The 18790-nt window shown below is 45.7% G+C and overlaps 1 protein-coding gene across 2 annotated transcripts; it reads right to left on the bottom strand.

Moving 5' to 3' along the window:
- EIF2B5 (eukaryotic translation initiation factor 2B subunit epsilon) lies at positions 1-18214 on the bottom strand. 2 transcript variants are annotated; one of them, XM_021543219.4, is made up of 16 exons: positions 18024-18214; positions 16836-16960; positions 16283-16468; positions 16009-16186; positions 14726-14806; positions 13953-14030; positions 13560-13872; positions 12756-12901; positions 12328-12463; positions 11793-11894; positions 11047-11154; positions 10071-10161; positions 9168-9291; positions 4426-4551; positions 2819-2929; positions 1-1727 (listed from the first exon to the last, which is right to left on the bottom strand). In XM_021543219.4, the coding sequence occupies exons 1-16, from the start codon at positions 18174-18176 to the stop codon at positions 1662-1664; spliced, it is 2124 nt and encodes a 707-aa protein (XP_021398894.1). In that variant the 5' UTR covers positions 18177-18214; the 3' UTR covers positions 1-1661. The 2 variants fall into 2 exon arrangements, with proteins under 2 accessions (XP_021398894.1, XP_085444079.1); XM_085587953.1 differs by lacking the exons at positions 1-1727; positions 2819-2929 and adding an exon at positions 3471-3610.
- Between the last annotated feature and the right edge of the window lie 576 nt (positions 18215-18790).

The following is an 18790-nucleotide window of genomic DNA, read 5'->3' as shown; positions in this document are numbered from 1 at the left end:
TGGTAACACCAGGATAGTTTTTATTTGCTCCCTGAATTAAATATTGGCAGATACAGAAAATTCAGATACCAACAATTTCCCCAACATTTACAAGACTGAGTTTGCAATGTCAGAAAACAAGGACATTTATGCACAGTCCTGGCAACTGATAGTGTGAGTGCACAAGATGGCCCTGCCTGAACATCAGCTTTTTAGAGGCAGTATCCCTGGTCTCCAGCATCCAATGCTGTCCCCTCACTGACAGTTGTGGCACCACGGAACGGCCAAGTAAATATCCTGAGTGGGCAGCTCCAGTGCAATTCCTCCTGCAAAGGATTTATTCCGTGCTCCTCCTGAAGGGGCAGAGGCTAGGTCAGCAGATCCAATACCCCACCCATGAACACAAGCTGATGGCTGCGGTACCCTTTTCACCCTGTTCGAGAGCAGGGCAGAATGCAGCACAGTGACACTTCCAAGTTAGCTGCTCTTAAAGGCCTTGCTGCTGCCACACATTGTCTGAGCCAGAGGCACACTTATTCCCTGCTGCCTGCCAAGCTGTTCTGTGGCTGCAGAGCCTCACAGTGGGTTTGCAGCACTTTTCCTGCTGTCTGAGGGAAGTTTTCAAATAAATAAACGGCCATGAAGTAAGCAAGCTTATGTAACTGAAATCATGTGGATACACAGACGTGCTGCTGAAGGAAATACCATTCGCTCCTTTTCACACTGGAGCAGAACTTAGTAACTTGCATTCTCCTCAAAGCAGCTGGTGCAGTCAATGCCCCCAGGGCAAAACAAGTGTAGTTGGTGCAGCAGGAGAAGCCAGGCACCTCTGCACCCTTTTCTTAAAAAAAATAAGAAACAGACACTTCTCTAAAACATGTCTGCTAAGCTGGGGGCACAGAAGAATGATCACATGCAGGATATGGTGATCCGTAGAGCCATCCACCATCAACCAACCCTGTGGGGAAGCTGAGCAAAACATCATCCCTAGTTTTATAGCACAGGAAACACATGGTTTTACCAACTCCACTGTGCAATTTGTGTTAGATCCTAGCATGGCAGATGGCAAGAGATTTTCCCTTTTGGAAAGATCACAGAAGTGCCTTCTAGGCTGCAAAATGCCTTGGGCATCCTCAGACAGCTGCATCTTCTTTAGGCATGAGAACTCCTGAATTCTAGTCCTTCACTCCAGATCCTAATCCACATGCTCTTACACACCAACCTTGCCGGTGTCTCTTCAGCAGGAGTTCCTTTAGCTCCAGAAGCAACAATGACTCCAAAAACCTTAGCTGTATGACCATTCTTCCACAACCCTGATGGTTAGATCTAAAGGGGCATTGTATGCATTTGCATCTACTCTCTCCCTTTGTATTAGTAACAAGAACCTCCCAAAAGATAGCTTATAGTACATCATATCCAGGCTCCAGAGGGATTTTAGGTATCACTGCCTCCTGCTTTTCCCTTATAGTTTTTATACTGGGTTGCAACACAAGGTGCAAATGAGGGAGGGAGGGAGGGAGGAAAGTGGCAAAGTTGGGAACACACAACTGAATTAATGATGGGATTGTCAGTCACTTTGATGTCAGACCCCACATCTATACACCATGCACTGGCATTGATCTTGCCCTGCCCACTTGGCCCAGAAAGGCAGTGAGAGCCTCTTCTCATGCTGAGCCACCATGTCAGTCTTGGTCGCCATCAGACGACTCCTCCTCTGCCTCCTCCAGCCACTGGATAAACTTCTGGAGCTGCAAAGAGAATGAAATGTAATTGGGTAACAACTGACACCTAGGAGATGCTGGAAATGCTCAACAAATACACTGTGTGAGTGAGCATCACTACCATGCACAGGAAAGAGAAAGTGTTTCCAGAAGAAACAGAAATTGAGGAAACAGATTCGGGAAGCAAGAGACAATTAGGTGAAAAACAACTGGGATGCCACTGACAAATGCAGACTGATTAAATTCCTAAAGGAGATTCCTCCAGTCAGACAATCCCTCCAACACTCAGCAAAAAGACAAAAACTTGAGAGGTTTTCAGAGCTTCAGGGCAAAGAGATGGCAGCTGAACCTTAGCTGACATGTTAGGAAAACTCTGCTGGGAAAAAAAACTCATTCCTCAGAAACTGCTATTAAAAAGGCAGCTCATTTTATGTTTTAACTGGGCTTGAACAAGCAGCTGAAAGCACTGCTGACCTATACTAATAGCTGACTTTGCAAAGGTCTTGGATAAAGTTGTTCTTTAGATGGCTTTTTTTCCCTCTACTTCTCTTCCAGATCCAGGGAGGAGGACTGGAACAGGGCTCAGCCAAACTGCAGCACAAAGTTCTGCCCAACAGAGGAGGGAGGTTTATATGCTCCTTGCAACAGAAGCCAAATGAAACCACTCAGTACAGCAAATGCTTAGAAATATATTTGAAGGGACTGCTGAGCCAGGAATGAAAGCTTCAAAGGAATTGCATGGGGCCAGCACACAGGGCATTGGCCTAAAGCCCATTTCAAATGGGTGTTGGCTTAGAGAAGCTGTGCTGCTACTCCAGAAAGTGCTGGCCTCGTGCTACAGCGAGCCCACTAGAAATAATCTTCATACTACCTCCATTCCTCTTCCAAACAGGATGATTCTGGCAGAATGTACAAAAACGCCTATTCTGGAGAACAAATCTGTGTTGCTTAGTGTTCAGTGCACTGGTGTGTTTCTTGGCTTTCTTGGCCTACCATGTGATAGCAGCTGCTCCACAGAAAGTGACAGTGACACCAAACTTTACTCGAAGTTTCTTTCAGCAGCTGTTGTCTGTCTCTCTCCCCCCACCCCAGCCTCTCCCAGTGCCTTTGGGACTCACCCGTTGGTTTTTACGAAGCTGCTTTCCTTTGTCAGATGTGTCCCGCAAAGAGAACCAATTGAGAATTACATCTTCTTCCAGAATTTCCAGCTGGTAAAATGTCATCAACACCTGCATCAATTAGAAAAGAGCAACAGGCTCTCTATAAACTCTTCTGGGACTAGCTCACGTCCAAGTACAAAGTTTGCACGTAATCTGTGTCTCTCAGCTCTGTCTTCACCAGAAGGCACTCAGTCTGCTTCATTTTCCTTCAACTGTTAAAAATAACCGTGATTCTCTTACCAAGCCTTATGTTCCTGACAGATGCTGTGACACATAATGAGTCAAAGTTCAAGGCCCATCAGTTTCAGCTCTGAGGATGCTGGGTATATGACTGAGAGAAGTGGGCAACCAGGGGTCACAGAGGACATCAGTTCAAGACGTAAGTTCTCTTTTTAAAGCAACTCCAACGCCATCCCCAAAGCAGATCCAACAAGCAACTGATGCCGGCTCACATTCAACAGTGACATGTGCAGAGGAGCATGAACCTATCCAGCTCTGCCCCTCCTCCTGCCAGCTCTCTCTCTGCAGTGCCTTATGGCAGGTGTCAAAGCAATTGGTCATTCCTCAGCTCAATCCCCTGCCCCATGAGCGAGGGGGAGACGCGATCAGTCTTTCTCAGGGTCCTCTGTGCTCAGGCAGAGCAGGCACTTTGCGGTCAGTCTCCTTGCAGCAGAGCGCTAACAAAGCTGGCTGCCAACTCCGAATATAAAGTGTCACTTCAATTCCCAGCCTCTAGGGAAACCCAGGCCCCTAGAACAATGGACATATGCCAAACAATTGCTGTAATTCAAGGACATTTTGGCTCACCAAACTGAAGGCTTTTGGCTCCAGTCCTAAGTGCTTTGCCATCAGCCAGAAGCACTGGTAGCAGAAGTTAGGATTATTCTTTCTTGAGGAATCAAGAGTTAAGCAGGCTCTAGGGGAGCTCTTCCAAAACAGACAAGGACTTCCTGAGTTGCTGCTAAAGAAGCCTTGCAATCCAAGTCAAATGCTCTCCATGTGATAAGGCAGACAGAATGCAGGGACAAAATATTTGTGAATGGATGGTGAGGAGGAATATATGAAAATTCTCAGAAGCAGGGAGACAGATAATAAGCCACATAACAGGTTCCCTTTACTCCCAATTTCATAACTAGCTCAGCCTGAATAAAATTCCACTTTTATTCCCAGTTTTTGTGTTTTGCACTCCAAAGTAGAATAAAACATTTAGCAGTGAGATCCCAGGGACCATGGAGAAATAAATGAAGAGAAGCTCTTCCTAGAGCAAGTCTCTGACCTCGCCTCTTCCAGCATCACACAACAAGGGCATCTATGTTGGAAGCTGCAAAATAATAGCTCCCTACAGGCTGCAGGCTGGTAATTAATACTCACCCTCAGCTGTGCTCCCTCAGAGGCACAGGCAGACACAGAACTATTTTTTTTTTTAATTGTTATAAATGGATTTTCTACACACCCTCTCCACCGAGACTCCAAAATTCTCTCCCTTAAAGCAGAGAGGTGATGATGTAAACAGGATGCATTCCACTGTGAATCTAGCATAAATAGATTTGGGAGAGGATACTCACTTTAGCTATCGATGTGCAGAGACTGTCATGTTCCAAGAAGAATTCCTCAATGGCACATAAGGCATTCAAGTGATCTGATGCTCGTTTTATGTAGTTCTTAAACAATGGGGTCCAGTTCTTCAACAGCTGCAGGGAGAAAACACAGAAGAGCTCCTGAGCTGAAATGGGTGCATTCAGCCCTGTGCCTCAGCTGTGTTACACCAAGAAAGTGACCCAGAGAAGCATTTTATGAAACTATTCAGCTGACTACTTCAGGTATTTGACCCTCTCTGTCCATGACACAAATGATATTGAATCTCAGAAACTGTTTTTACTAACTTAGCTTAGCTTTCTTGTTTTTGCCTCTCTGGACAGAATACCAGATCATCACAATGAACATGTTCAATGGAGTCTGGTATTCAGACGAAATCTCTTCACTGCAGACTGATAAGGAGAGATACCTACATGCTACTCACAGCCTCCCCCAACAGAGCAGCTGACATTTCAGTGGAATTTTCCTTCAAGCAGAAGGACGAATAAGGAAACATAGAAAAAAATAATGCCAGGTTAATTACCAGCTGAGTAGAAGTGAACAGTAAAAAACAACCACCCCTAAAACAGGAACATGTCAGAGCAGCCCCTAAGTGCAAATCACACATGTGCCTAGAGGCTTGTTTAGACCCTGAAGCCTGCTGCAGGGAATGAGTGGGAAGGATGAAGGGCAAGAAGTTGTTACACTATTAGTTGTTCTCTCCTCCAAAGCTTAATTTTCTTCAAGTCTTAAGTTTAATGATTTTAGTGCTGCCTCTTCAAATAAGATTTTTGTGTTACCCACAGCTCTTTCCCTTGTACATATCTGGGAAATATGCAGCAGGGAGCTCTGCAAAGCAGCACAGACTGACCTGAATCTGGGATAGGAGATAAGACTTAGATCCCTGTCCATAAAACTTTTAGAAGGTATCAGAACTTGGGTAAGATACAAAAATTCTTCATTGGCCAGATCATGACCTGACCATCCTACAAAAGCATCACAGGAAATTAAATCAGAGTTCCACATCTTTTAAAATGGAGAAATTCAACAGCAGGTGATCCTGAAACTACACCCCTGGCATGCCTGCACAGATACACAGGTCTGCTGTGCCTTCAGCAGTGTCTCCTTGCAGAACATATCTGGCTTGTTTTGAAGGGAAACTGGCAATTCACAGGGGCTTTGGGTATGATGAAGGGGCTTTGAGTCACCTACATTTGGGGTTAATCAGCATTACACTGTCCAGAATAACTGTTAACAGGCAGCAGACCTGAGAGAGGGAGAGTCCAGGACACCCAGCAGAGCTACAACCCAGGCTATGGAGATAGTCCAGGCTGGTGTGGACTAGCAAAGGTAGCCTCAGCTAGGAAACAATGCTCATCTACTCTGTAGTACTGCACTCCCTCACCTCTTCAGATACATCTGCTATGCAACCATGCTGGAATTTGCATGCCTCAAGCAGAAACAAAGAAGGGGATTAGTATAAGCAAACTCATCTGTACAGTGGTACATTGACTGGTATAAGAAACAACAGTTAAAACACAGAATGATCCGGATCATCAAGGTATGACAATAAAACAACTGAGGGTTCTGTGGCATATTTACAGGAGGTACTTTAGCAAAATGCTTAACACTAAACACTCTTCCCTCCTCTACAATCATCTCCCCATTCTTATTACTACTGGATAAGAAAGTAATTCTACTGGAAAGTTCATTCCAGGTTAAGAAACACTTTGTTATACTTTTCTATTAACACCTTCAAATCATAAGCAGGCACAAATCTAACCAGAAGCTATTGAGTTTCTGAAAGCAGGTAATTTATACAGAAAACACTCACAACCCCAGGACTGAATTCAGTGTGCCTGCTGCTGGAAAAGGGAAAGAAGAAAAAATATACCATGTCAAGTTGAGAACATGCACTGCACTGTAACTGGTGCTAATGGGGATAGTTAGACCACAACAGCATCTGTGCTGATCACCATAAATGGCTTCAGTGACAGCAGAAATCCTTCTGGTCTCCAAACAAGCAATTCCATGGTGTGTTCACATGCACACCATTACAGAATCACAGTTCTGGGAAAGGTCTGTAGTTCTAGGAAAGGTCTATTTCTTTACCTTCTCTCCTTTACAACTTTTACAAGAGCTGAATGAGACGCCTGACATACATCAAACTGGATACCTCTATTTGTCAAGCCTCCATGTTTCATCTGAAAAAAATACCCACGGGCATATCCTTTACCAGATGCTTGTTTCCTAAAATTGCTGAAACACTTTAGAGCTTCATGCTCAGCCAGCACTTCAGACCACATAGTGTGGTTTCAAGTCAAACCATACATCACAACTATGACATTCCCACAATTTCCCCTCCTGAGCTGCCTGGGACTGGTCTACCATAGGTTTTACATAAGCAACCCATTTTATTTCAGCATCTCTTGATCAGGGTTGAGCTAAAAAGAGTGAGAAACATACAACAGGTTCAGAAACATAAAAAAGGTTCAGTGGGCTTCTGATACCCATCACTCTCAGAATGCAGGTAGCCCCATCTCACACAAAATAACACTTTTCCATAAGTACTCCATCATGAACTGCTCTCAGCCCAAAACTGCTATTGCCTGAGGCAGTTTTAGCTGCAAACTTCAGCAGCAATTACTTTCATTATGTACTAACATATACCAAGCTTGTGCTTGGGGTTTTCAGAGTATAAATAAGAATTAGTAAATTAATGGAGTGTACTTTTTATTAACTGGAGAATTGCAAGCTGCAGAGAAGCCACTGTTCAGATGCTGTACAACTTCTGCCTGAAGAACTGATCTTTGCAGAGCACTGCTGGTAAATACACAAAGCTGCTGCCTCAGAAGAACAGTGATGTGTGTTTAATAAGCTTTTGAAGGCCGGGTCACTACATCTATTAGAGGAATATCTCATCCCAAATATTGGGTTATTGTAACAGTGACAAACACCATGAGTGCAAGTGAACACACCTGTAGCTCAGCAGGACACTGTGCTCCTGTGCTGAATGCAGTGCAGAAAGCCAACACAGCAATCCTGAACACAGTGAAGGATTCTCTAAGAAACTTCCTGGTTGTTCATTCCAAGGGAGAATCTGGAGAAACTGGCTGCTGTGATGGTCAATTTGTTTGACACCTGGCTTTCTTTGATAAATCTAAGGGTAATTTGTACTGCCTAGACAAATGCCACCTGCCCGTGATGTAACACATGGCCACTCTAAACATCACACTGTGATCACTAAAGGTGAGCTGACTTGCTCTCTCTGCTGCTAAACATGAGCATTTGCTTTCCTTTGATGAAAAAGATATGAACAAAGTTATCCTGAGAAACTTTTCATGTACTACTATTGTCTTTAACTTCTAGGGGTTTGGGGCAATTACACAAAACTTCATGCACTTACATGCTTCATCCCAGACTAGAACATCTTCTGACTGGATGCTGCAGGGAAATTCTCCTTTTCCACTCATGCTAGAGTAAGAGCCTAATCTGGGAGACCAAGAGATGCCATATCCCAGCTGGGATTAAAAAAAGAAAAAAATCCTAGATAGCTATCAATTCCACACAAGCTGTTGTCTAGATGTACTTCCACTCAGAATCTTAACACCTGCTCCAACATTTTCTTTGGTCCTCCTCCTTCAATTCTCTTTTTCTAGGACAGGACATGCTATTTAAGAAAACAGTCTGGAAAAATGAACAAAAGCAAGCAGAACTTAAACAGAGTGAGCCATCTGAAGAACAGATCAATTTACATGGATGTTTCCTGCAAAAGGCATCTCCACATGTCCAAGGGGTAAATTAAGTAGCATGGTTACACCTACACAAAGGAGAATTAGTTTTCCACCCTTTCCCATCAATTGAAAGCACATACTTCCTCAGAGAAAGGATTATGAGGAAGTCTAGTGTTCCTCTCAATCTCCTATAAAAAAAAAAAATGTAGTCCTTAAAAAAATGAAGTAGTCTGTCCCAAACATGTGTCAGACCTATTCATTGTGAAAGAGCATCTTCAGAATCTGTAGTCTGCAAAGTCAAACACATAAATGGTCTGTAACAAGGAGACAAATATACTACAATTACTTCAGCTTGGGTGAACAAAAACATTAAGAGAAGACTGCCTGCTTTTTAAAACAGATACTACCCTATTTTGTCTGCCATAAGGCAGGAAATAGAAGTTGGTACACCCAACTATACAATCCATCTCCCTACAAACAAAGCAGAACATTATCTTTGCACAAAGACAACAATATCATGCCTTTGCATTTGGCTGGAAAAAAACCTGGCACCAATTATGGTATGCAGACAAGTAAGACCTTGGAAAGGATCCCACTGGGAGAGGAGTGCTCCCCACTGCCCCAGGGACAGGACTTGAGATGGACTGGAACTGGGTTGCTGGAATGCAAGTCTGTAAAGACATCTCTAACAGACCTTCTCTTTTCTCTTTCACAAATTACACACATCTACCGTCTCACACGGGCAACAGAAACAATTACAGGTACTGAAGTAGAGCTCCCACATCTACAGTCTCAGCTCAGCTCTGTCAAACAGGAACAACAGTTTCAGTTCATTTTTACTTCTACAGAAGACAAAGAGGCTCATGAACTCAAGGAGTTCAAGTGGCTCCAGGCTTAAACAAAGAGATTTCTCAGGGAAGAACTACCCAGGGCACACAGAAAGACTGTTACACACTAGGAGACGAGCCCAAAGAGTCGTCAAATGGAGCAGGACTCACAGGAAGTAACGCTGAGAAATAGTTCTGGGAGTCCAGGTTTGCATCCAGCTGCTGCAGTGGGAACTCCAGGATCACTTTACTGAGCACCTGCATCATCTCCTTCAGGCTAATGTTATATGCATACCTATAATGAAAAAGGCAAAAAACCCTCAACATTTCACACTGTCTGATCTCTGCAGACTGTGGCTATTCACAGAGATAGAGTAAAAAATCTGATTTTCATCTTCTCAATCTATTTCTTATTTGTTTATTTTATTTTCCAAATATTCAGACAATAAAATACTTTGCATTGCATCATGCCCTGCATAAGGCCTGGAAAATGTTATCACAATTGGAACAAGCTGCTGCAGGGACAGGACCCTCACATTTACCAGAGTGCTGTAGGAATGGTCTTGCACAAAAGATGGCACACAGGTTTGGATTTGAGAAGCAGTAAATAAAAGGCACTCTGATTATGTGTTCTAGACTTGCTGCAGTAAAAATACTGTGGACAGGTCACACCACAGCACAGCCCCAGCTGCAGGCAGCTGGCTGAATGCTGCAATGCCCAGAGCAACAGACTCTGCATGAACTTCCAGGCAGTCGTGCCAAGAACTGGTCTTTTCTCTTCAGTCTACAGTTATTTAACAGCAATTCAATCTCTTGTTACAGAGAAGGGGCAGGAAAAGACTAACAACCAAGGATGCTAGAGGTGCAGCTGGTGCTCTCCATCAACTCCTGCTGTCATTCAGTCATGATGTCTAAGCTGCATTTCTCATGCTCCACACTGACAAAATGTCTAACAATGGGGATTCACATGGTTTCTCTTCTTTTGACATGCCTGCTGTCAATCCCAACTGTTCAGCATAAGGGACAACAGCCCTAAGGACACCCCAAGGATCCCTAAGGACATCCCCAACTCACTTGAGGGAATTGAGTTCCAGGACCAGGTTGTCACAGGAAATGTTTTCTTCTTCACCCCTTTGTAACGTACCCAGAACCTCATTCTGGAAAACTAATGAAAGAAAGGACAGGCAGTTAGACATGAGGGAAAAGCACAGATTCTTCAAACTGCTCATTACTGAAGGAATGATGCCCTTAACAAAAAAAGCACTCTGACACAAATGTTTATTTGTTCTCTGTATGCTGAGACAAACCCACAGCAATTATACTTATAAATACTCAGATATAATTCAAACAAAGGAAACTACCTACTAAATGTCATTTATATATCCACAGAAACCAGTATAAAGCTATTTACCTCTACAGCCTTTTAGAGTGGAGTTTCTTTCACAATCTAGCCTTTCCTATTCAGACAAACCCCATCTTCCCATAACTGAAAGTAATAATTCAAATCTAATATTTATTGATTTAATTTCCTTTGGGGCAATATTCCAATATGAGAAAGTTTTTTGTTTTTTCCAATTTGGCCTAAACCACTTTCAAATCCAGGTAAGCTTAACCCAGAAAACCAAACAAGCTTAACCAAGAAAACTACAACATCTCTGCCAAAAGAGGCAGCTTCTACAAGGACATTTATTTCTCCAGAATTATTACAATACTAAGCTGTCCATACAGAGACCTTCCCATAGTCTCTAGAATTAGGCAATGACACTGCCATTTAAACAGACTACTCAGGAAGGTCTCCTTCATGAAGGTCCAGTGATGAGGAATGAGAAAGATGGAGGCTCTTTGCTAGTTTCACCTCGTTCACTGCCTTGGGTTAACCCAGCAGTGATACATGGAATATTAAAGAACTCTGTAGAAAATGCAGGAAGTGAGATCAGGAAACAACATATCACAGAGGTGCACAAATTTTCTAATACACCCAGAGAAAGAGGCACAAACTTCACATACTGCATTACCTACAGTCACTGTACTTCTTCAGAGCCCATCTCACCTTTGATGTCATCCAGCTGAGGGGAAGCTGCCCGACTGTCTGGCTCCTCAGAGCCCATGCTCAAGTCACTGTCAGATTCGCTCTCTTCCTCGGAGTGCATAGCTGGGCCTGAGGAAGGAGAAGATGTAGCATTCAGCACTCAAAAACTGCAACCATCACATGCCATGAGGAACCAGGTGTCCCAGGGACTTCCCAACCAAGTCAGCAAATATCTGTCCTTGCAAGGAAGCTTCTATTTACAGGTCCTGATGATTAAATTTGCTGCAGAGGGAACACTACAGCTGGCACTAGGATAATGGAATTTTTTGGGAGTCTGCAGGCAGATTCTGACATGGACAGAAGCAACTGCATTTTGCACAGACTGCTGAGTCACAATGGAGCAATGTCAGCAGACACTGCCACTGGCAGGAAGAAAGCCAGCAGCACCTGGAATAGCCAAAGCATATTCCCATCTGAGGATTGGCCTGGTATCCCATAGTGCAGCATTCCCAGCACAGACAGCTCTGTGTGTTACTGCAAGTCAAATATCTAACAAACACCTTCCACAGAGCACAGGTAGAGAATCTGGCCTATGACCTGCTTTCACCTCTCACCTTCCCTCCACACACAGCTGTTATCTGGAGCCAGTCTGCTTCACAAAGCCCAGGTCTTGCTCTAGACACAATTACCAGCATCCCACTTGGCCAGTTTCCCCAACGTATGCCTGTCTGTTCACTCCCAGGTGACCACACTAAACCTTTCCTCACCCCATAGGCTTTGCCTTTGCTCTTCTTCATCCTCTTCATTCTTGTCATCTGCTTTCCAGAGATAGCCTCTGCCCTCTGAGCCTATGTCCTTTTTATTGTAACCTGAAAAAGAATCAGCAGTGTGGATGTAGCAGATCTGCTTACAGGCAAACCTGAAACAGACTGTATAACATGCATGTTACTGCCCCTAAATAGCCTTCATCAAGAGAGAGCTGGGATTGCTGCAGATGCGTATGCATTTAAGCTTTCATGTTCTCACATGCCTTAACAAGTGACTTATTCCTCCTTACAGCAGCAATATTTGGCAGACCATGTTTAGATCCCTTGACAAACCCACACTGTAGCAACAGTACTTCACAAGGACAAAGCCCTTGGACATAGCTGAGTATCCTTGCTTGCTCTGATGAAAATACAGGTTCCAGGTTGAATGCAGCACTAAGCTCCACCCTGGCATGGAATGGGGCTGGTAAAGACCCCAAAAGATCACGGAAGATAAAACCTTCTGCACAGCTTTAGTGCACAGAGACTCTCATACCTTTCAGTTTCACTTTGCTCTCCTTGTTCACACCAGAATCATCACTGAACTGGTCATCGTCTTCTTCCTCCTCATCTGGGGGATGCAGGGAGATCACTGTGCCCTCAGAGAGAGTGATGCCAGGACCTACTACTACCTGAAAATATGTGAAACACGTCTCAATGACAAACACTCTGACTGCTCCCTTGTACCTCCACCAGCAGCTCCAGACAAGCTGTCACTAATAAGTGTAACTGAAGACACCAGCACTGCTACTTTCCATACTATACTGCCCCAGCCAAGTAAAGGGAAGAAAAAGGTGGGAGCAGTAGCACAGTCTCCACCTCTGCAAAAACGCTTGGGGCAGCCCTGTGTTCTGGAAGAGAACAGTATAAGATGAGTAACCTGCCAGGAGAGGCAGAAAGCAGAACAGACATAAATCAGCTCACCTGAGAAGAGAGGACACAGCGGGGCTTTAGCTTTACTTTCTCCTTCACTTCCGCCTCATCACAGATAACAGAATGGTGGATCTCCACGTTATCTGCTATGTGCACTCGGTCCCACAGAACAGCTCCATCCAAAGTGACTTTATCACCTGTTATACACCACCAAGGACAAATATGTTGAGGAAGGCTGTCTGGTGCTCTCCAACACTGCTGAATCCACTAGAAGCATTTTACTGACTCCCAACCCCCTTGATGCATGATGGATGTTAGACGACAGGGAATATTTGCTTCAGAGGCCTACATCCACTTCTTACCCAAAGTTGAAAGAAAAATTTGTTCTCTAAAGAGACTTGTGAATAACAACTGACATCTCAGTTTTGAACAAACTCAGCCAAATCACAAAGAAAAAAAAAAAAAAAAAAAGAAAATCCAGCCAAGGCTAAGAAGGAGTGAGCTAGGAGGGAGCAAGTTTAGCTGCTAGGAAACAGCTCATGAAAATGAGGACATATGTCCCTCATTTGCAGGATGGTGTTGGTTGATAACTCTAGATCAGTAAAGGTCATGCATTCTCTGCTGCTGAAATAATTAATTTTCATTCAGTACTTTCCAGCTTCATTATGGTAACCTGAAAACTCTAATCTATCTCCCGTGCTGGAAAACCAAGCTCTTCTCCTTTATCCCCACTAGCAATTAATCAGTACTCACCTATCACCTTCTCCCAGTGCCAAACACACTTTAAAAACTGAATTCTAGCAAATGTGTGTCCTGGCCTGGCACAGCTGGCACATCCCCCACTCTTGCACCCACCTATTCTACAGTTCTGCCCAATAACACTGTTGGTGATGGAGCAGTTGCTGCCAATGACCGTTCCCTGCCCGATGAGCACGTTCTCTTCCAGCACGCTGCCATGGCCGAGACTCACATCCACCCCTCGGTAAATGTTGTGTTTAGAGTGAGTGTAACTCTGGTTCTTGTCATCAGTGAAGTTCATCTCCGGAGTGAGAGGATAAACCCAGCGCCGGATAATGTCAGAGCACACAGCTTCGTACATCAGCAGGTTGCATATATGAGCACCATACTCTTCTGTTGCTACATGCATATGGATCTGGTTCCCCAGGACCTGGCAGACAGGCAGGAGCACATCAGAAGGTTCTCCAAGGCAAAGTAACTGGATCTCCCTTGTAACAACCCCCTCCTTACCTCCTCATTCACCAACAGGCCACGCACAAAGTCATCCCGTGTCTGGTAGTCAAAATTGTCTGTGAACAGTTCAGCCACCTGCCAGGAATAAAGTACATGGTAATACAGTTAGAGCCAAGTTATACAATATAGGAAAGTTATGGTCTTGCCTTGACTAAAGCTCTGACTCCTTCTGCTAGGAATATTGACCTTCTCATCTCCTCCCCTACTACTCCTTCAGAATCCATGAACAGATTCTGATTTTCAAAAGGGGCAAGACACTGCTTTAGCATTTCCAAGCAATTTTCCCAGCCTTACTTTGCAGTTTAACCCCCAAAGGAAGACTGGAAGATCTGATAAAGTTAGCGAGTCTTAGCTGGATTAACCCTGAATGTTACCCTAACATGGTACCAGCTTAAAAGTACTGACACTTCTCCACAGCACAACCACCACCTCTGCTCAACAGATCTTATTACACCCAAAGTGAAATCACTTATTTCCTGAAATAGTTTCATTCTGTGCCAAATCAGTCTCTGGATGCATCCACCATGTAGTTCTAAGATCTTCTGGGCTTGAGCAGTGTGGATGCCAGAAACAGACTGAGCACAGCAGACTGCTCCACACAGCAGCAGACTGTTCCACAGAGCAGCACCCACCACATGATCATCCAGGCCCTCAGCTCAGCCAGTTCTGTTTCCCAAATCTGGTACTCAGGTCACACACACCCTGTACACCAGCAGTACCAAGGGAGCAGTGCAGACTGAATTTTGGACCCTTGGAAGGGCAGGGCTCACCTGTGGAGAGCAGATGCTGATATGACAATCCAACAAGTCATGGCGCACCTCGACGTTCTCAATGGAGCTCTGGAACAGACTCTGAAAGAGGAAAATTCAGATGACCTGAGTGCCTCATGCAGTATTGAACCCCAAAAGCGTTCTATAAGTCAGGGGCAGTATTGACTGAATTATTAAACTAGCTGAAATTCTGAGGGTCAGAGAAATCTGCCATCTACACTAGGCCTGATCCGAGCAGTCACAGACTGGTCACACAAAGAGCTGAGTGTCAGCCAGCAGAGACTGTCCCCGCCCCTACAAAGTGCAGCTCTCCCAGAAACAGCCTGTACTTCCAACAATCACTTTTCCTCCAGAAGGCTCCTTACCTCAGTCTCTGGGAGCTACAACTGTATAAAAAAAAAACAAAAACGGATAAATCTAAATACAATTTTTTACAGCTGGGAGTCAGTTTTGTATTGTTGGGTTTTAGTTGTTTTTGGCTTTTCCTTTTCTGTTTACTACAGTGGTTTGTACTTCCATTTGAAGACATGAAATAATCTCCTGATTACTGATTTGAGGATGAAAATATTATACAATCACAGCCTTAGTCCTGAGTTGAAGAAAGAAACTGGCCCATCTATCTCATGGAGAAAGAGGCTCCACAGACATTTACAGAGCATTTACTATATTACTAGGTGAACAAACAGGTAAAAGGAGGTACCACTCCTTGCACCTCTGTAATTCCACCCATGTCAGGCTCAACAACAAACAACACTTCAAAAAGGAAAGGGTTGTTAAACACTGGAATGGACTTCCCAGAGAGGTGCTGGTGTCCCACCCCTAGAGGTGTTCAAGAAATGACTGGACGTGCCATGGTCTAGTTGACAAGGTGCTGATCAAAGGTTGGACTCTCTGATGTCAGAGCTCTTTTCCAACCTAACTGATTTGGTAAAAATGGTCTGTGTATGGTAGTGGTATATGCACCCCAATTTGGGAGCCCCTGTGATATCACAAAATCTCTCCCTTGTTTTACATCATGGAAAGGAAATAAAGGGCAAAACCTGAACTCTGAGAAATCATCTGCCTCATGCCCAAACTGGAATGAGTCACAAACATGTGTGTCCCAGCACAATTTCACCACACCTCAAATAAAGATTAAAGGGGGAAAAAAGCCAGTTTACCCCAAGTTACTTCCTATCATTTGCTCCTCCAAGAGGAGCAGCTGGGACAGCTCCCCAGCCCTCATTCAAGGAGGATCTCCTCAGGTGGGCTGCACTTTTCCACCTGCCAGGCTCCAGACGCACCATAGGAAAGCGGAATCGTTTCAGCCCCTGCGTCCTCTGGTAGTGAAGGACACGGTGTGTGGCACTGTCCATGGCAATAACAATGTCATCCTCCTTGCACCTGGCATGGTGGCCAGGCGAGGACTCCTTGAATATCATGGTCATCACTGACACATTCTTTTCCATCTTACGACGCAACCTGAGAAAGGAGGGCAGAACTATGAGAACACTCCTCAGAGAACTACAGACTGCAGTCTCAGCACACCAGGCAAGCATCCACTCTCCCAGCACCTACTTGTGCTCTTCCAGGGCTTTGGATATGTTGAAGTTGGACACCACGTCGCCGGTGACCAGGATGAAGTCGGAACGAACGAGGGACTTGGCATCCACGTCCCGCAGCACGTCACCAAGGGAGCGGTACAGGTCCGAGGTGACAAAGCGCACTGTGTTGGGAGACGTGTGCCGGCACCACTTGGATTTTCTGCAAGAAGGAAAAGATCCATCAGGAAGCCATAAAGAGGCTGTTCCCACAGACACACAGTGTCCCAGTGTGTGCCACACCTACAAGGGGTTACAAAGAGCAGCATCCTGTGACAGTGAGCCTGCTATTGCCGAGCTCAGGTACATTCAGAAGGGAAACTGAGGAGCTGTCCCACAACACTCAATCCTTTTAACACACTGCACAACCACCCTCCTACACAGCAGGGACAGTCTCTTCTGAGATATGCTGGGAGACCACTGCTGAAAGCGTGTCTCTTGCATAAGAATCAGTGAGGTCTTTTGAGGCTTGTTGGAGGGCAGATGAATACTTTCCATGATAAAACTAAAAAGAAGAAGAGAATTCTTACTGCAAATGCTCTTTTATTTCAGCTGACTTCCAACAGCAGAAAACAAAGGTTTCTTCCACTCCAGTTGCTGTAAGGAACTCCAAGGTATAATCAATTATGGCCACATTTGCCATAGGTAAAAGAGCCTGAAAAAAAAAAACAATACCAAAAAATCCATACAGATAGCTGAACAGCCAACATCAGCAACAGTCCCTTCCAACTTGGGGATTTAATGTCATCAATAGTACCAGAAACATAACACAAGTAACTGCTTCACCAGGTTTTATAAAAATCTTTTTGAGATGAACTAAACAGTAAGAACTAACTTGCAATTTTCTAGAGGTAGATCCTCAGTTCACAAAGGAAGGCATAAAAAAGTGAAGTTATCACTGAAAACTGTTCAAGAAGACTCAGATAAATGACAGACACTGGAAAAAAAAAAGTGCTGATTCCCTGACTTAGGCTTTGACTGCTTCAAGAAAAACCTGTCAGACATGAATGATGAAGCCAGAGGAATATGAGTGTCCAGAATTAAACAAGGGGAAAAAACCCTCAACCTAAAGTGAAGTAAGTACTCTCTTGACTTGAGATTCAACTCACACTTTTAAACTGAGTTACTGAGTCACACCTGAGTGATGGCATACCATTCCTTAATTCATTTTTGGTGCTGTTTCATTTCAGGCCGGAGCTCGCGTGTATAATTACAAGCACCACCAACACTTAATCAGCAAAGGAGGTGAGATAATTATTCAGACCTAAAGTCTCCAGAAACCTTTTATGTTCCTTTAACACAATCTTTGAGCTGGATAATTAAAGTACATCCCCATCCATTTTTCTGGCCATATCCTTTCACGCATTACAGCCGCAAAGAGCCAAGATTACGTTTTATTCCTTTATCAGAAACAAACCTATCCAAACCCGCTGCCAGCCGTGCACCAGCCACAGGCGAGGAGCCGACAGCGCAGCTCGCCACGCCATATGGAAAAGCGGTCAGCACCGACACAGCGACCGATGCTCGGACAGAAACTCCCACGGGCGAGAACCGCCGGAGCGCAGGAGGGCGGGAGAAGCCTCGCCCCCTCCCGGCCCAGCCCGGCCTCTCGCCGGATCCCTGCCCACCCCGGCCTCCCGGGGACAGTGCACACCGGACAGGCGGCCCCGGAGGCACCGGCGCGGCGCAGGCAGCAGCACCCAGAGGGGATTTCTCACCCGCGGCCGGTCCTTGGAGATGGGGAAAAAGCGGCGGTTGAAGCTGTCGGCGACCAGCACGGCCTGGAGCGGCGGCGGCGGCTCCTCCTGCGGGTCGGGGCCGCGGGCGGAGCCCCCGCCCGCCCCGCGCCGCGCGGTACCGCGGGCCGCCATCGCCGCACGCGGCCGCCGCCGCTTCCGCTTCCGCTCGCGACGGGAGCGGCAACGGGCGCCCGGCGGGGACACAACAGCGCGGGGCGGCGCGTCCCGGCGGGAGCGGGGCGGGAGCTGCGCCTTGCCGCTCCATCCTCTCCTTCCTCCTGGCGTCACCCCCAGGTGGCCCCGGGGTGTGTGACCCTGGTGGTGTCTGCTTTTGGGAGCAGAGATGTTTTCTGATACACTTCCTAGCAGCGATGTCTTTGTGCTGCGTTTCCAAATGTCCAGAGGCTCCTTCTGCAAAGGACAGCCGGGATGCGAAGCAGCCCGTCAGTGCACAGCTCGCACCTGCCATCAAAAAGCTGTCCCAAAACCCGCAGCCCCTGAGGGACCCCTCGGAGCCCGCTCAGAGACCCTTCCAGAGCGGATGGGAGGAAAGAAGACGTGGTTTCCGAGGACTGGGGTGGCATTTTTGTTCCCCTCAGCTTGGTGAGGCAGCTGTGGTGCTGCAGTGCTGGTGTCTGCCTGTCCCCCTGCTCGGACACTGCCGCTTCCATGGATCTCGCTTCCCTCGGCATTCCTGCCCCAGCCCAGGCTCCGTCCTCGCACGGCTCTGATGGTGCTTCCACACT

This window comes from Lonchura striata, chromosome 9 (genome assembly GCF_050655825.1).
Source record: "Lonchura striata isolate lonStrDom1 chromosome 9, ASM5065582v1, whole genome shotgun sequence".
NCBI classification, from domain to species: Eukaryota; Metazoa; Chordata; class Aves; order Passeriformes; family Estrildidae; genus Lonchura; species Lonchura striata.
Note: the sequence above shows the minus strand (reverse complement) of the source record. Positions and strands in the feature narration are given on the sequence as shown.